Genomic DNA, 18,048 nt, shown 5'->3' with positions numbered 1-18,048 from the left:
TCACACCAATTTAGAGTTCGTACAACAAAAAATGAATTTAACATTCAGTTGCTTCAAGCCTGTTTCTCTTTAGCAAATGTACTACATCTATAATTTTATTTTTCCTTTCTGAAGCAGTTAAATAAATCTTCTTCAATGTTTCTCAGAACATGAAGAATCTAGCCTTTTATTTCAAGATTTTCTAGGTTTTATTTCAAGAACTTTGCGGCCACTAATTACAATGGCTGAAAAGCATGGGCAGCTAGGTTTAGGGAAAATAAGTTAGATCTCTGTTGGAAACTCATTTTTTATAGAATACATGAATGGCTTAAAAGTGGTAATCTAAGCTGTTAGGCATACTGGGGCAAATGAAAAACAATGCTTTTGTACATTATTCCTAAATTTATTCTGGCAGGCTCATTAAGGAAATTAAAGTAGCAGAAGTTAATCATCTCAGTTATCACTATCCCCTCCTTCTAAACTGCTCCAGAAATGAGAACGTCCAGGTTTAGACCACATTTGAGGAGATCTGCCTTCATATTTTTCATAGGTCAAGGCAGTAACTGGCAAAGAATTTGACACTGTAGGCACATAATAAATATTTGATGAATGAATCTATAGGGTACATAGGTTTTGGAGTCAGACAAAAATGGTTTTAGATCCCAAATGGTCCACTTTCCTCATTTGGCTTATGTGATGCAGTCTCCTGGTTTTTTGCCTACCTTCCGCTGTGTTCCCAGAGTACATATGTTATTTGCCTTACCCTTAGGAGCTCTTCTGTTTTCACGCTCACTTTCCCTGAACAATCTCATTAACTCCCACAGCCTCAAATGTCATCAATATGCTAATGACTCTTGAATCAATTCTTCTAGCTCAGATCTTTTTCCTGAGTTCATATATTCAATAGACTGTCAGTACTGAGATGAAACACAGGCACCTCCAGCTAAAAAAAAAAAAAAAAAAAAAAGAAAGAAAGAAAAAAGAAAAAGCTATGAGCTCCTTGAGGCCTAGGATTATTCATGTTTTGTCCCCTCCTGTGTACCCATGCATAACACAGTGCCTGCCACAGTGTTACGTTCTCAGTATACACTTGACTAAATGAAGATCTATAATTACATTCATTATCTTTCCATCATTCTAGCACTTATCCCACTATAACAATTGACTGTTTACTGGTCTGTAACCTTCTTTAAACTTCATGAGGGCAGAAATTATGTCTGTCTCACTCATGTTGGTAAAGCCTAGCAAATTACTTGGTACGTAGTAGTTGTTAAAAAAACATTTCCCTCCTTTTATTGCCCTATATGTCCTTAGGTAAGTCACTTATCCTTCCTGACCTTTATATTCTTGGCCTATTAAAAAGTAATAACAAGGGGCACCTGGGTGGCTCAGTCGGTTAAGTGTCCGATTTTGGCTCAGGTCATGATCTCAGGGTTCGTGAGTTCGAGCCCCGCATCAGGCTCTGTGCTGACAGCTCGGATCCTGGAGTCTGCTTTGGATTCTCTGTCTCCCTCTCTCTCTGTCGTCCCCTGCTTGCACTCTGTCTCTGTCTCTCAAAAATGAATAAACGTTAAAAAATGTTTTTTAATGTAATAATAATACCTCATAATGTAAAAATGAAATAATTCAGTTTAGTATGTGTAAAATCTTTAAGTTTTTACTATAGAAAGAAAAGTTCAGTACACACACACATATATATATATGTGTGTGTGTATACACACACACACATATATATATATATAACTAGAGATGTGGTTTCTTCTACATGTATATTGAAAGGGATGAGACAATGAAAGGGATTATAGATTAAAAGCAATTTAAAAGACAAACCAAATAAGCAGACCTTATTTGGATCCTGGTTAATACTGTGTTGGGGTGTGTGTTGTAGGCAAAATAATGCTCCCCACCTCCCACCCCCAAATGTCGAAAGATGACCATGTCCTTAATACCCAGAACCTATGAATCTGTTATATTGCATATCATTGGTGAACTAGGGATGCAGAAGGGCTTACAGTCACTATCAGCTGACCTTCAAATAGGACTACTATCCTGCATTATCCTAGGGAGCCCAGTGTAATCACAAGGGTCTTTAAAACTGGAAGAGGAAAGCAGAAGAGAGGGGAATAAAGTAATGCAAGGCTTGTTGCTGGCTTTGAGGTGGCAGAAGAGGGCCATGAAGCCCTGGATTTGGGCAGCCTCTAGACGCTTGAAAAGGCAAAAAAATGAATTTTCTCTAGAACCTCCAGAAGGAAACATCCCTGACAACACTTTTTTTTTTTAATGTTTATTTATTTTTGAGAGACAGAGAGTGGAGGGGTGGGGGCAGAGAGAGAAGGAGACACAGAATCTGAAGGAGGCTCCAGGTTCTGAGCTGTCAGCACAGAGCCTGACACGGGGCTTAAACTCACAGACTGCAAGATCATGACCTGAGCCGAAGTCAGGTGCTCAACCGACTGAGCCACCCAGGCGCCCCTGGAAACAGCCCTAACAACACTTTGATTTGCTCAGTAACATCCATGTGGGAAAACTATAAAGCAATATACTTGTGTTGTTTTTTAGCCAACAAGCTGTTATATATAATAAGCAAGAGACAACTAATACAGGGATTAACAGGAGAAATTGAAAATTGGTTATTTGATGATAACAAAATTTTTATTTTAGGTGTGATAATTGAATTATGGTTAGGTTTTTAAAAAGAGTGTTCTTTTAGGGATGCTATTGAAATATTATCAATGACGTGATAGATGTTGCATTTGCTTCAGAATGGTTCAGAAATGGCAGGGGAATGAATGGCATATAAATGAAATGTATCAGTTACAGACTGATAAATTGTTAACGTTTGGTTCTTTTTCTTTATTAAATTTTACTGTTTTTTAAAGTAATTGTTTCCTTAGCATCCTCTAAAGATGATTAATACTATTTTTTTTCTAATTTCAGAAATCATTGTGAGCTCATGGGGTTAAACATATTTGAAGTATTGTAGTCCATGGTTATTATCTTTATTAATGCTCAAACTGTCTCATCTACTTCTTTGAAGTCCCTTTGATACCACTCTGGTAGTCTTTGATAGCTTCCTTCCTTGCTAATATGAGAAGATATTCTAGACTTCCCTTGTTTATTTTCTGCCCCAATTCTATAATTAGCAGTTTTTTTTAAGGAGTCTGGTTCCTTTTAGCGGGAAGATGATAATTTTGGTACTGGAGTCATTGATTCTCTAAACAAAGATATATTAAGCAATATGCCAGGGACTGTTCTAGATGCTAGAGGTGTTTCAATGAATAAAATAGTGTCCCTGGCCTTAAGGTCTGAAGAGACAGAAAATAAGAAAACAATAAAAAGGATATAAAATATGTTAAATGGGGATGAACACTATGGAGAAAGATAAACCAGTTAGTGAGTATAGGGAATGCTGGATTGTGGGTAGCAGGTTGCCCCTTCATATAGGATAGTGAGAGAGAGCCACATTGATAAAATGGCCTTTGAGCAGAAAACCGGCAGGAAGTGAGGAGCAAGCCATGCAAACAGCTGGAAAATATTTCCAGAAGGAGAGAAGAGAAAGTACAAAGGCCCTGAATCAGAGAAGAATGCTGGCCATTTAGAGAAACCATAAGGAAGCTAGTGTGCCTTGTATGTAATGGGCAAAGGGAGAGTGGCAATTCAGCGAGGGAGCAGGAATCTGATTCTGTATGACCACTGATTAGAAGGGAGTTCAGATTGGAGGGTTTTGAGCAAAGGAGTAGCATGGTCTGGCTTAGTTTTTTTCTGGCCTCTGTATTGTTATCAAGAGTCGAAGCTATGTCTCTATAAGCAGTGACTACAGTTAAGCCAAGCAAGAGATGTTGGTGGCTTGGACCAAGGATATACTATGGAGGTGGTAAGAAATCATCAGGTTATGTTTTTCTCATACTTTGATGAGCAGTTCATCTCCTTACACCAAACTTGCTCTTCTAATGAATGATATTTTCAGCAATTCAAAAGCACAACATCTAGTAAGAGTAACCTACCTTAGAAGGCATTAAATACCTCTGTTGTTTATTTTTTGAGATTTTTTGAGTTTTTTTTTTTTTTTTGAGATATCATCCCCCTAGCCCCCACTGACTTGTGTTAAGTTTCCAAGTAAGGTTTGACATAATACAGTATTTTTTCACCTATCGCATGTCAGTAATAAGAATATTTTACTATTAGTTGAATAATTTGACTTGAACCAAAAGAGTCAACTGATGAATTTCATTCCTATTTGAGTACAGTCTGGCCAGGTGTTTAATGTATACATTATAATCTTCACTACTATTTTTTAAAAATGGATTGGTGTAGGGACCCCTGGGTGGCTCAGCTCAGTTGAGCATTGGACTTCGGCTCAGGTCATGATCTCGCAGTCCATGGGTTAGAGCTCCACATAGGGCTCGATGTTGTCCGTGCAGAGCCTGCCTCAGATCCTCTGTCCCCTTCTTGTCTCTGGACCTCCCCCACTTGTGCCCTCTGTCTCAAACATAAAAAAATAAAACATTAAAAAAATGTATTGGTTTAGAGTTAACAGCCTTTTTTGAGCAGGAGTAGAAAGCAAAAATATCAAATACCGCACTTTTTTATACAGTTAGGTAACATCTGATTTCAGAGAATTCATACATTGTACTACCATGGGTTCTTTTGCTCTTAATCTCTGCTTTTTCTCCAAAAGCTATTTATATAAACAGGTGTCTTTTAGTGAGGTCAGCTATTTTTGAAGCACACAGTAAATAATTATAGTATAGTACAATACTATATACTATAGTATACTATAATATAGTATTTTATATTATATATTTATATAATTATTTTAGTATTACATATAACCAACATTATGTATATTATATTATAATTATATAAGATTGTTTAAAACTTACGTTAACTAATATGCCAAATAATACAAACCTGAATCACCTGCTTGGGAAATAATGTGATTAAGATCTTTCTAGAGTGGAGAATTTAAAAAAATTTTTAACGTTTAATTTTTGAGAGAGAAAGAGCATGATTGGGGGAGGGGCAGAGAGAGAGACACAGAATCCAAAGCAGGCTCCAGGCTGTGAGCTGTCAGCACAGAGCCAGACACGGGGCTCAAACTCACAAACCATGAGATCATGACCTGAAACCGAAGTCAGACACTTAACTGACTGAGCCACCCACGCGCCCCTCGAGTGGAGAATTTTTACTTTATGTTTTCAAATGGTATATCACATGGGGCACCTGGGTGGCTCAGTTGGTTGAGTATCCAACTTCAGCTCAGGTCATGATCTCACAGTCTGTGAGTTCGAGCCCCGCATTGGTCTCTGTGCTCACAGCTCAGAGCCTGGAGCCTGCTTCGGATTCTGTGTCTCCCTCTCTCTCTGCCCCTCCCCTGCTCATGCTCTGTCTCTCTCTCTCTGTGTCAAAAATAAACATTTAAAAAACAAAATTCAAATGGTATATCACAAAGATTTCCCTAACAACAGGAGGTAAGTGTCCTACCTAAATTAATGAATATTGTGTGGTTCCATTTTTTAAAATTCTTTATCTGCAGTTTATAGTCTGCAGTCCAAAAGAGATGACTTTAAATTTCATGTTTAGTAAGTCAGGGATCTGTTTGCTTTTTAAAAATGTATTGCCTCTTAGAATACTTCAATATATGACAAATATGACAAATATTTGAAACACTAGCAATTCAGCAAATAGGTGTGAATGTATGTTGTTCTAAACCTTCAGATGACTCATCAATAACCATTCTAAAGTTAATAAGATACACTGTTCGTTTGGAGAGTAGCTAGTGGCTTTAAATTTCTAGATGAGTTTTGTGGTGCTGAAATGTACTTTATATAAAAGAATAAAAATTAATTTTCCAACATGTCCCCAATGGGGTAGAGATTAGCCACAAAGAAGCCAAATTTTATGGAAGTTGCTCAAGATTAAAGTTAAAAAGGAAAACTTGAGTCAAGAACTAACTTCTTTCTAATGTTCTCAGGATGACACTTTATTGACTCATTCATTATTCAGTTTAAGTCACTTAAATTTTTTGTGACTTAGATTCATAGATTATGAAATGGGGCTAATCTAATGGTCCTATTTAATAGCTCTATTAAAACTTAAAAGAAATAGTTGTTTTTATTACAAATAAGTAGATTGTCATCTTTAAACTACTATCTCTAAAGAGATGTATATTTTTTTCTACATAAACATGATTTTCATGACAGGTTCAATAAATGTGAAGTGTTTTGGTCTCTGTACCACCCATGGAAGATCGTTTTTCCCTGCATAGTAGTACAGTTCTCTGCAGAATTATTAAGGAAACAAGGCTCATTTCATGGTGCCTTCCCTGTTGGAAGACCTCACCTTCTTACACCTCCCTCTCCCCATTAAGCCAAGTGAGCAGAGGCCAGGGGCTTGGCACTTGATGGCACAAAAGTTGCCCATTACTGTGCTAAAGTAGTGAGAAATTCAGTCTGAAGAAGTGAAACATCACTTTATTCATACGGGAAATAACTATGCCTTGGAAATGTTCGCGGCTTGGTAATTAACAGGGCTTGTGTAGCTTTGTGTGCGGGCCAGTGTGCTAGCAACACAGCAACAAAACGGAGGTGTGAGAATTTCTGTCTTATCCAAAGTGGTTAAAATGGGGCAGTAACAGAAAACAAGGCTTTTCTTCCCAAGCAAGGAACAGAAGTGAGCTTAGGGCTTATTACATGTGTTGAAGACACAGTCACATGTTTCATGTTTAAGAATGGCTTCTCATGTTAAATAAGCTAGTTTCCCATGTACCTTCTCCTTGAGGCATGGGCCAGGTGGATTATGTCCCATTTTACAATGACTGATGGATGGAGAATTACTACACTCTTTTATTGCTAAAAATGTCCCAATGACTCAGTACTTTAGGGCTTATGCATAGATAATGTGATAAAATAAAGGCATATGGTAGATGAAAGGGTTTCACTCTCTTTGAGGTCTGATTTTCAGATTTTTCAATTGGTAACTTTCCCACTGTTTGAAATCCTGACCCTGATCCGCATTTTAAAAATATCCGTCTCAATATTGCTCTTTAAAAAGGCAAAATGAAAGTGATTTGGAACCTTCCCTTTTTTCTTTTGCATGATTAAATGTTAATTTTTTTTTTTTTTTTTTTTTTTTTTGCCTTCTCTTTGTGAGGCTGTTTTCTGATAGCGGGTAGAGAGAATTACATAGTTTGTCCTCTTTGTTTAAAAGTTTATCATTACAGGGGGCCCCCTGGGTGGCTCAGTCGGTTGAGCGTTGACTTTGTCTCAGGTCATGATCTTGCAGTTCCTGGGTTTGAGCCCCATGTGGAGCTCTGTGCTGACAGCTCGGAGCCTGGAGCCTGCTTCAGATTCTGTGTCTCCGTGTCTCTCTGTCCCTCCCCTGCTCGCACTCTGTCTCACTCTCTCTGTCTCTCTCCCAAAAATAAATAAACATTAAAAAAAAGTTTATCATTGCTTTAGGAAGGTTGTAAGGATAGAAGATGTTGATAAACACATTATGCAGGCAGGGGTGTTGCGGATGTTAAGAGGAGCAAGAAGGGTGCCTGGGTGGCTCAGTTGGTTAAGTGTCTGACTCTTGATTTTGGCTCAGGTCATGGTCTCATGGTTGTAGGTTCAAGCTCTGCATCAGGTTCTGCGTTCAGGATGGAGCCTGCTTGGGATTCTTTCTCACTGTCTCTCTCTCTGCCCCTCTTCTGCTCATACTCTCTCTGTCTCTCTCTCAAAAAAAAAAAAAAAAAAAAAGAGCAAGGACACTGCTAGCTGTGGGATCTTCAGGGCAGATGGGGTGGTGGCAGGGAGCTCAGGGAATGGAACTTCCATGAGCCTTGTAGAAGGAAAGTATGAGTGGTACTGGAGAAAGGGACATTTCATTGGCTAATGGTCATAGAGGCAGGGCCTAACCTGACATGTTCAAGGGACAGTGAGTAAACTATAGCATAGTGGTTAAGAACACAGACTCTGGAGCCATACCGCTAAGGTTCAGGATTGCCTTTTATTTGCTGTGTGGCCTTGGACCAGTTTCTTACCATTCTTTGCCTCAGAATAAAAAAAAGTGGTGCTAATCTTGCCTGAATCATAGAGCTGTTATAAGGATTTGACAAGAGTGCCTTCAAATAGTGATGGCACAAGTTAAATATTAAGTAACTATAATAGAGTAGGGTGATGGCAGGGATGTGAGTGAGCATAAAAGACAAGGTCATAAAGAAGACCGGAGTGAGCTCCTTGAGGGACTGGACTGTCAAGACTGAATAAGCAAGAAACCATGATGAGAGGAGTGTATTTGGGAAAATAACCCAGCAGAAAAGGTTGGAAAGAAATTGGCAGCAGAGAGAATGGTTAGGAGACTTGCAGTTGTCCAGACTTGAGAGATTCAAGACCAGGACTCAAATGACAGATCATGGGTTGGATTAAAAAGAAGGGACAGACCTTGGAAACATTTACAGCAGAACAGTTGTTAGGGTCTGCGGACTGTCAGGCACATAGGAGACAGAGCGCCGTGCCTCACTAAGTGGCAGAATTCAGACATACAGGAAGGAGTTCTGAGGTAATGTGTGCAAAAAGATGAAATCCATTTTTCATATCTTGAATTTAAAGACAAGAACAGGAATTGGCATTGAAAATGCTTATCTGTTGCTCTAAGAGAAATCAGGTCTGGATACAGAAATGGAATACACACAGAGGAGCAAGTTGTGCTGTGCAACTAAATGCGGTAACAAGGAAGAAGAATGTACACAGTAATATTCTTTCCCATTTCTATACGAGGAAGCGTGAATCTAAGGGAGTGAAAACATTTTCCTAGCCCAATTGAGTCACTTGAAACAAGGGCAATGGTAAAGCTCACTGGTCTGTAAAATGCCATTTCACGGCTCAAGTGCCAGGCAGAGAGCCCTGTAGATGTGCTATGTGTTTATAAAAGCTGGGTTTCTGAATCTGTAATTGCCCATCATTGCAAACAGGCTTTATTCTGGTAAGGGAGAGTTATTCTTTCAATTAGCCCAATTAATCTTACCAATTAAAACCACAGCTGTAAAATGAATCCTGTCAATACACACACATGCAGTAAATTTATATTATTATTTATTTATTATAAATAAGAGTTAGTCCTTTTAAGTGTTTTTTGAATATATGTCTTTTCCACTACATCGTAATTGCCTGTGGGTAAGGAGCAGCCCTCCTGTTGGTTTCAGGTGGTCACAGTTTTTACATTCGTTTATGATTTTTAAATGTTTATTTATTTTGAGAGAGAGAGAGCATGTGTGCACGAGTCGGGGAGGGACAGAGAGAGGGAGACAGAGGATCCAAAGCAGGCTCTGCGTTAACAGCAGAGAGCCCAATGTGGGGCTTAAACTCATGAACCGTGAGATCATGACCTGAGCCAAAGTTGGACGCTCAACTGAACGAGCCACCCAGGCACCCCATTCAGTTATGTATTGATTCCAGTTCATTCATTGATTCATTTGTTCATTCATTCCAGACACCGTATTAGCTCCTAGGCTGAGGAATAAGGCATAGTTCCTGCCCTCAGGGAGCTTGCTTTTTAGTTGGGGAGGAAGAGGCACAGATATATGAAGGAGAAACAGTAATAAAGTTATTCACAGAAAATTATGGGAATGTGAAAGAGAAACATTTAATCTGGATTATGTGGCATGGGCAGTGGGGAGAGGTACTTCAGGGAAGATTTTTAGAGCAGTTGACTTCTGGGTTGAATCTTAAATGCTATGTAGTGGTTACTAGGTAAATAGAAGGGGAGAGAAAGGACAGTGAAGACAGCCTGTGCATAGATGGACTTACGAGAAAACTTGAGGCATTGGGCGTTGCTGCAGCATGAAGACTGAGGCAGAGGATGGTGAGCAGTGAGACTGTGGGGCAGGCAGAGAGCACTTGGAGGGCCCTGAATGCAGTGCTTAGAAGCATGGACTACATTCAGTGGTCAGAGAAGAAGGAGATGCTTGAAGTGGTGTATCAGAGTTGTGACCTGATAAGATTTCAGTCCTTGGTGGCAGTTGGGAGGATGCATTTAAGGATAAGACATTTTGGCGACCAGCAAGGTGGGAGAGATTTAGGACCTAAACCAGGACGGTATTGTCGGAATGGGTGATGATGGGCAAAATCAAGAAGTACTTGTGATGTAAAATCAGCAGGACCCATTATTACCACAGATGAGAGAGAGGAAGGTCCTAGAATGGTTCTTAAGTAGCTACCTTATATGACTGGGTGACTGACTTTACAGTCTACTTAGAGAATACAGGAAGAAAGGTAATACATTGAGTTCATTTTTATTTTTATTATCTTGCGACACATTGAGATATTTAATGTGCCTCTGATGTACTTGGAGTTAAATCTATCTGATTAGCAGAGATGTCTAGATGAGTAGAAGTACCTTGCTGTCAATGCTCAGCTTAACTGCATCTCCTCCTGGAAGCAGAGGCAACTCTGCTTTTCTTATAACACATTATATATATATTTATTTTTATATTTATATTTGTATGTATTTATATATATAGGTGTAATGCACGCACGCGCGCACACACACACACACACACACACATTTCTTAGAATCCCTTGTAATGAAAAGTAACTCCAGACTTAATAAAGCTAAATATACCAATTTTCTAGGTTATTCATTCGTGTCAAAACTAAGAAAAAAACAAACAAACGATTAATGTGGCCTTTCAGACAGTAATAAAATTTTAAGACTCTTTCACTGTGTTGTAATCCTTGATTTTCTTTTCTGTTTATTTCTGTAGTCACAGTCCAGTGTTTGATACATAGTGTCTCCATAAATGTGAGTGAGTGAATAAGCAAATGAATAGGTTTTTTTTATATAATTCTGCTTTTGCTTTAATATTTAATACAGTATTACAGATGTGATTGAAGCCCCTTTGCAATTTTACTCACTTCTTTTGTGTCTTTCCCAAAGCTAACCCGTTATCTTGAAATGTGTGTGTCTTCCTGCCTGAAAATAATTATTATTTTAAAATTTTTTATCAAGTATAGTTGACATACAATGTTATATTAGTTTCAGGTATATAACATAGTGGTTTTTGACCATTCTATACATTATACCAGGCTTACCATAGTAAATGTAGTTACTGTCTGTTACCATACAAATGTTATTACAGTACTTTTAACTATATTCCCTATGCTGTATTTCTCATCCCCGTGACTTATTTATTTTATAACTGGAAGTTTATATCTCTTAATCCCCTCCACCTATTTCTCCCATCCCCCCAACCTCCTGCCTTATTTGACTTAGCATAATACACTTTAGGTCCATCCGTGTTGTTGCAAATGGCAAGATTTAATTCCTTTTTATGGCTGAGTAATAGTCCATTATATATCTTTACCACATCTTCCTTATCTGTTGATGGATACATTATGTTGCTTCCATATTTTGACTGTTGTATATAATGCAACAGAAAACGTAGGGTTGCATATATATTTTCGAATTACTGTTTTTGTTTTCTTTGGGTTAATACCTCATAGTGGAATTACTGGATCATATGGTATTTCTGTTTTTAAAATAGCTTTTTTGGGGCGCCTGGGTGGCACAGTCGGTTAAGCGTCCGACTTCAGCCAGGTCACGATCTCGCGGTCCGTGGGTTCGAGCCCCGCGTCAGGCTCTGGACTGATGGCTCGGAGCCTGGAGCCTGTTTCCGATTCTGTGTCTCCCTCTCTCTCTGCCCCTCCCCCGTTCATGCTCTGTCTCTCTCTGTCCCAAAAATAAATAAACGTTGAAAAAAAAAATTTAAAATAGCTTTTTTAACATTTATTTATTTTCAAGAGACAGAGAAAGACAGAGTGCGAGTGGGGGAGGGGCAGAGAGAGAGGGAGATACAGAACCAGAAGCAGACTCCAGGCTCTGAGCTGTCAGTGCAGAGCCCGACATGGGGCTTGAACCCACCAACAATGAGATCATGACCTGAGCTGAAGTTGGACGCTTAACTGACTGAGCCACCCAGGCACCCCTGGTATTTCTATTTTTAATTTTTTGAGGTTATGTTGGCCTCATAGAATGAGTTGGAAAATTTTCCTTCCATTTCTATTTTTTGGGACAGTTTGAGAAAAATAGGAATTAACTTCTCTTTAAAGGTTTGGTTGATTTTCCCTGGGAAGCCATCTGGCCCTGGACTTGTTTCTTGGGAGATTTTTTACTGCAAATTCAATTTCTTTGCTGGTCATCAGTCTGTTCAAATGTCCTATTTCTTCCTATTTCAGTTTTGATAGTTTATGTTTCTAGGAATTTATCTATTTCTTCCAGGTTGCTCAGTTTGTTGGCATATAATTTTTCATAATATTCTCTTATAATTGTTTGCATTTCTGTGGTGTTGATTATGATCTCTCCTCTCTCATTCATGATTTTTATTATTTGGGTCCTTTCTCTTTTTTTTGATAAGCGTGGCTAGGGGGTTATCAGTTTTATGAATTCCTTCAAAGAACCAGCTCTGAGTTTTATTGATCTATTCTACTAGGTTTTTGTTTTGTTTTGTTTCTGTATCATTTATTTCTGCTCTAATCTTTATTATTTCCTTTCTTCTGCTGGCTTTAGGCTTCCTTTGCTGTTCTTTTTCTAGTTCCTTTAGGTGTAAGGTTATGTTGTGTATTTGAGATTTTTCTTGCTTCTTGAGGTAGGCCTGTGTTGCTATATATGAATAGATTATTTTACAAAGTAATATTATTATTTGAATATTAGAAAAACTTTATATTTGGCTTATTCTCATTCTGATTCTTCTGTGTCTTAATTCCTAGCACTTTCCAGTGGAAGAATCTCAAACAGTGCAGCCTCATCAGGAGCAGTAGCACCAGCCAACTCAGCCAGGGGACAGCCCCAGTCACATGACCAAGGCACTTTAGTGCAAAGAGCTGAGCACATTCCTGCAGGGAAACGAACTCCAATGTGTGCCCACTGTAACCAGGTCATCAGGTGGGTTATTCGTTTTTGGAATTTTCTTGAAAGTACTTAATACCAATGTTAATTTTTTTTTATTATTATTTTGAATGATTTCATATTTTATTAGTGAAAATATTCTTGCTATATTTTTATGTAGTCACTGAAGTGATAAATAAAAATATATATATTTCTTAGAATCTCTTGTAATGAAAAGTAATTCTGGACTCTGTAAATAAAGCTAAAAATACCACTTTTCTCAGTTATTAATTCCTGTCAAAACTAAGAAAAAATAATGATTAATATGGCCTTTCAGAGAGTAATAAAATTTTAAGACTCAAAGGGACCCTGAAGATTATTTCTCTGAACTTCATTCTTTTACAGATTGTAAAAGTGAGGACTTTTCATTTAGATGAAAAATAACTAGTGACAAAAGTAAAGAACTTTGAGCCCTAGAGAAAAAAACGATTGGATTTTTGAATACCTAAGTACTGAAAGATATAATTACCTTTGGATCTATTCATAAATGCTTTCAATTTTAGATTAGGTCATAACCTGCTTCTTTAAAATACTTTTGTATCCAAATCTGTTTTATTGTCTCTTAAATTCCATAAGGGAAAAAAGGCCCAGAGATGTTATGTGAGTGCACTATATTGCCACTTAGTAAACCTCTGAGCATTTCTTAAGTGATTTCTAAAATGTTAGAAGGTGTAGATATGAATGTTGATGGCAGGGATCCCACCAGCAGGACCTTGTTGCTTCTGTGAGTCGCCTTGTTGGCAGTAATAAATAATAGGTTGAAATGACTCTTCAAGCTCACTCCTCATTTTTAATTTATCCTGTTTTGAAATAGTTGAAACAGTGGCTTTGTCTAAAGCTGAATAACGTTAAGGCTTGCTTGCATTTTCCCCTACTCTATTATATAATTATTGCTATTTAAGAACCAAATATAAATATTCTTTTCATTGACCCACTATTAAATAATAAATATGTCAAGGACACAGTACACAGTACATGATTAAAAATAAAGTCGATTTTGGGGCGCCTGGGTGGCTCAGTCGGTTGGGCGTCTGTCCGACTTAGGCTCCGGTCATGATCTCAGGGTCCGTGAGTTCGAGCCCCGCATTGGGCTCTGTGCTGACAGCTCGGAGCCTGGAGCCTGCTTCGGATTCTGTGTCTCCCTCTCTCTCTCTCTGACCCTCCCTGACTCATGCTCTGTCTCTCTCTGTCTCAAAAATAAATAAATGTTTAAAAAAAAAATTAAAAAAAAATAAAGTAGATTTTTCATCTTAAATGTTCATTGTACGTTTCAAAAATAATAAAACAGAAAGCAAAAATAAAAGTTCGTATGTAATTCTACCTTCCAAGATAACCACTACTAGTATTTGAACTCTCATTTTTAAAACACACATCTGTAAGGACACTTGTGATTTTACAGAAATAGAATTATAATACAATATTCTGTAAGCTGTTTTTTTTTTTCACTTAAATGTGTTTTCCATCTTGAGTTCCTGCTTAATAAGAATGAGCCAGTAGCAGTGGGAGTAGTTATAATAGTTATGGGGAAAAGGAGGAAAAAACCAAAGTCTAGACAATAACCAACACACAGAAAGCATTTGTGGATATTTTACCTGAACAGATCATGCGTGACTCTAGACCCACTTGTTCAAGCCATAATATCAATTTGGGTAGAGTCAGTTTCCTAAAAGTAGTACTATAGGGTTACTGCCTTAAAGAAATATCTAAATTAATAGATTCTAGCATGGTACTGCTTTGTTCCAATAAATAAAACTATATTTTTAATTACCAACTGTATTTAGTTGTTATATTTTTAGGATTAATATTAATCAAATAAAAAACAAGTTCTGACTTGTAACATTTGTTTTGAGAAGTTATGGTACTTTGGTTACCTAGACTGGTGGTTAGGGATACTATATTCTGAATAAAAATACCCTTTATGGAGATTGGAGTCACTGCTATTTGTATGCTGTTGTAAGCAAGTAATTACTGGATGGGTTAACAAACTGTCAAACCCTATCAGTTGTTGATTCATATTGTCTGATTATCAAATTCTGTGACATCCTATAATCATCAGTACCAACACGTGAAAAACTTACTGTGGAGAAAATATGAACATCTAAATAGGAATTACATTCCCATCCCTCCCTACCTATCTTGGTTTCAGTTTTAACGCTAGGCCAGGATGTAATTTTAATACAGTCTTTCAGCCATGTGAAATAAATATGTATTATATTAATAAGATGAATGGCCATTACTTACTGCTCCCTCATCCGTTAAATTTGTATTGCTCTGGATTATCCATCAGTTAAGCATTAAAGCTTCATTTACTAGGGAAGTTAATAGGAACACGGATTAATTCATGTCAAGATCACATGACGGTAATTAACATAAGCATATTTGCTTGGTGTTCAAATGCTAAAGTAGCTTGAATAGATTGTGGTCAGTTCAGAGACCTAGTCAAAGCATAATTCTTATTCTTGGCCTCAGTGTCAGTATCACTTACCAAAGCAAGGACACGTTAGATCAAGTGACATTCTCTTGGACACCTGTTTTAAAAACAAGCTGCGGTTGCAGGCTTGATACTTCAATAGGGAATATCGTAACCTGCAAACTCTGGGAAGTTTAGGATTATTTTATAATTTATAGCTCTTATTTTCCACAGAGTAATTTACATTATTTGTTTATAATTTGTATTGTCTTATTATGTATTTTCTTTTTTTTTTTAACGTTTATTTATTTTTGAGACAGAGAGAGACAGAGCATGAATGGGGGAGGGTCAGAGAGAGGGAGACACAGAATCTGAAACAGGCTCCAGGCTCTGAGCTGTCAGCACAGAGCCCGACGTGGGGCTCGAACTCATGGACCACGAGATCATGACCTGAGCCGAAGTCGGCCGCTTAACCAACTGAGCCACCCAGGCACCCCTATTATGTATTTTCTAATTCCCGCATTTTCAAAAAGTATTTAAATAAAAGCAAACTAAGGCAAATTTTGTTTTATTTTAATTTCTTTAGCAAAGTTGATAGCCTCAGAAAACTTAATTATTGAATGTTAGCATTGAGCCTGTTATCTCTTATAGAACATATTTATCCAAAATCTCCATAAAATATTTTATTTGGATGTAATTTAATGCCTGACATTTTTTTGGTTTGTTTGAACCTTGAAAAGAGTTATGAATGTTGCACCTAAATAGACATTACTTTGATTAGTTAGTGGCCTTTTATAGATGGATAAGAAATTCTTTTGATGCTTTGATTAAGTTTGTTATGGAACGTGGGCACCTGGGTGGCTGTCAGTTGAGTGTCCGACTTCAGCTCAGGTCATGATCTTGCGGTTTGTGAGTTTGAGCCCTGCATCGGGCTCTGTGCTGACATCTCAGAGCCTGGAGCCTGCTTCGGATTCTGTGTCTCCCTCTCTCTCTGCCCCTCCCCGCGCGTGCTCTCTCGCGCTCTCTCTCTCTGTCTCTCTCTGTCTCTCTCTCTCTCTCTCTCTCTCTCTCTCAAAAATAAATAAACATTAAATTAAAAAAGAGAAGTTTGCTATGGAACATTTCCAATCCATTTATGATAGAAGTACCATTTCTTTGATTCCTACACTTATGACTTGATTGACAGTTGAGTGCTGGTATAATAGGGAAGCAGAAAATCAGGTTAATGTAGCCAAAACCACATTTTATTTTTCCTAATAGGATAGGTTTATGAAAAGTCTAGCTTATTTCTTTACTGATCTACCCAGTGGCATTAAAATCTGTTCACTGCTTGTATTACATACAGGGAGTTAACTAAACCATTCACTTTAAGCTTAGTATCTTTGTGAAAGAATACAGGATTTATAGGGCTTGAATTTCTTCCTAGCTGTGGAATGCTTAAAAGAAATAGCCACAGTGCTATTGTTCTGTGTTTGCCTGCGGCACAGCACCAGAACAATCACATTCTGGCAACCCATTGTTTATTCCAGTGAGAGAGAGGACTTTAACATTTGTTTCTTGCTCAGTGATTTTCAAACTTTCCTCATGCTGAGCCATCTCTGCTACCCCAGGGAGAGGTTTTTGCTTGTTTCACCAAGCATTTCAGTTTCTCAGCATTCCCTTATTAATAGATTTTATTTATTCTCCCTTTCTGTTAAAACTTCACTTGAAAATAAAAAAGTTTGGTGTAATATGTTAGCTCTTGAGTTTAAGGGAACAACCAAAGACATTAGGCCAAGATTTCAGATTTATTGTAGTGGAAAGTTTGAAAAAACACAAATGTTCAGCATCTAATATTATGGTGCCATTAAGATCCCCTTTTTGGATAATAATAATAATTGTTTAATGTGTTCTTGGCATATGTCAAATGTTGTGCTAAGAATTTTACCTGAATTCTCATTCTTTATAAACTTGCGAGACAATTAGTAAAATTGCCTCAGTTCATAGATGAGAAAACCTAGACACAGAGAAGATACATACTTGCCTGAAGTCACACAGATAGTAAGTAAATGGTAGGATCTGAATTTGAGCCCAGATCTAACTTTAAATTTTATTCATGTTTTAACTACTACTTAGGAATATGTTTAGGTGCACCTGGGTGGCTCAGTTGGTTAGGCATCTAGTTCTTGATTTTGGCTCAGGTCATGATCTCATGGTTGTGGGATCGAAGCCCTGCATGGGGCTTCGTGTTGTGTGGAGCCTGCTTATGATTCTCTCTCTCCCTGTCTCCTTGTCCCTGCCTGCTCGTGCATGCACATGTGTTCTCTCAAAATAAATACATAAACATTAAAAAAATGCGTTAAAGAAAGGAAAATGTTTATAGTATCATATTAAGATTAAAACATAAATCTATTTTTGATTTCAAGTATGATGCTAATTTTGTGTAAAGAAAATATACATCAAGATATATCAAGATATATATACATAGTCATCTTTGTTACTGTATGTAATCAGGAGAAAAACATCTTAAGCAGACCTGCAATAACTTGAGTGCTTTTCTTCATAATGTGTGAGTATATAAGTGAGAAAGAAGGGAGTAAATAATAGATTGAATAATTAGAAGTTCCTACCTCCCCACCAAAATGACTTTGTACTATATACATGCATTCTTAGACTCCTATAGATGACCCAGGGTTCACTTTTCTGGTTTCTCATCTAATGTAGAAATGTAGTCATTCTATAAGCAACACTCA

General features: G+C 37.6%; 1 protein-coding gene across 6 annotated transcripts in view; it reads left to right on the top strand.

The window, feature by feature from the left end:
• PDLIM5 (PDZ and LIM domain 5) overlaps positions 1 to 18,048 on the top strand; it is a 228,994-nt gene that overhangs the window by 191,100 nt on the left and 19,846 nt on the right. For all 6 annotated transcript variants that reach the window (XM_047855535.1, XM_047855534.1, XM_047855532.1 and 3 more), the window contains one exon: positions 12,729 to 12,903. In XM_047855535.1, the coding sequence (XP_047711491.1) occupies positions 12,729 to 12,903 (175 nt within the window). The remainder of the gene's footprint in view (positions 1 to 12,728; positions 12,904 to 18,048) is intronic.

Source organism: Prionailurus viverrinus, chromosome B1, assembly GCF_022837055.1.
Source record: "Prionailurus viverrinus isolate Anna chromosome B1, UM_Priviv_1.0, whole genome shotgun sequence".
NCBI lineage: Eukaryota > Metazoa > Chordata > Mammalia > Carnivora > Felidae > Prionailurus > Prionailurus viverrinus.
This window is presented reverse-complemented; position numbering and strand designations above follow the sequence as displayed.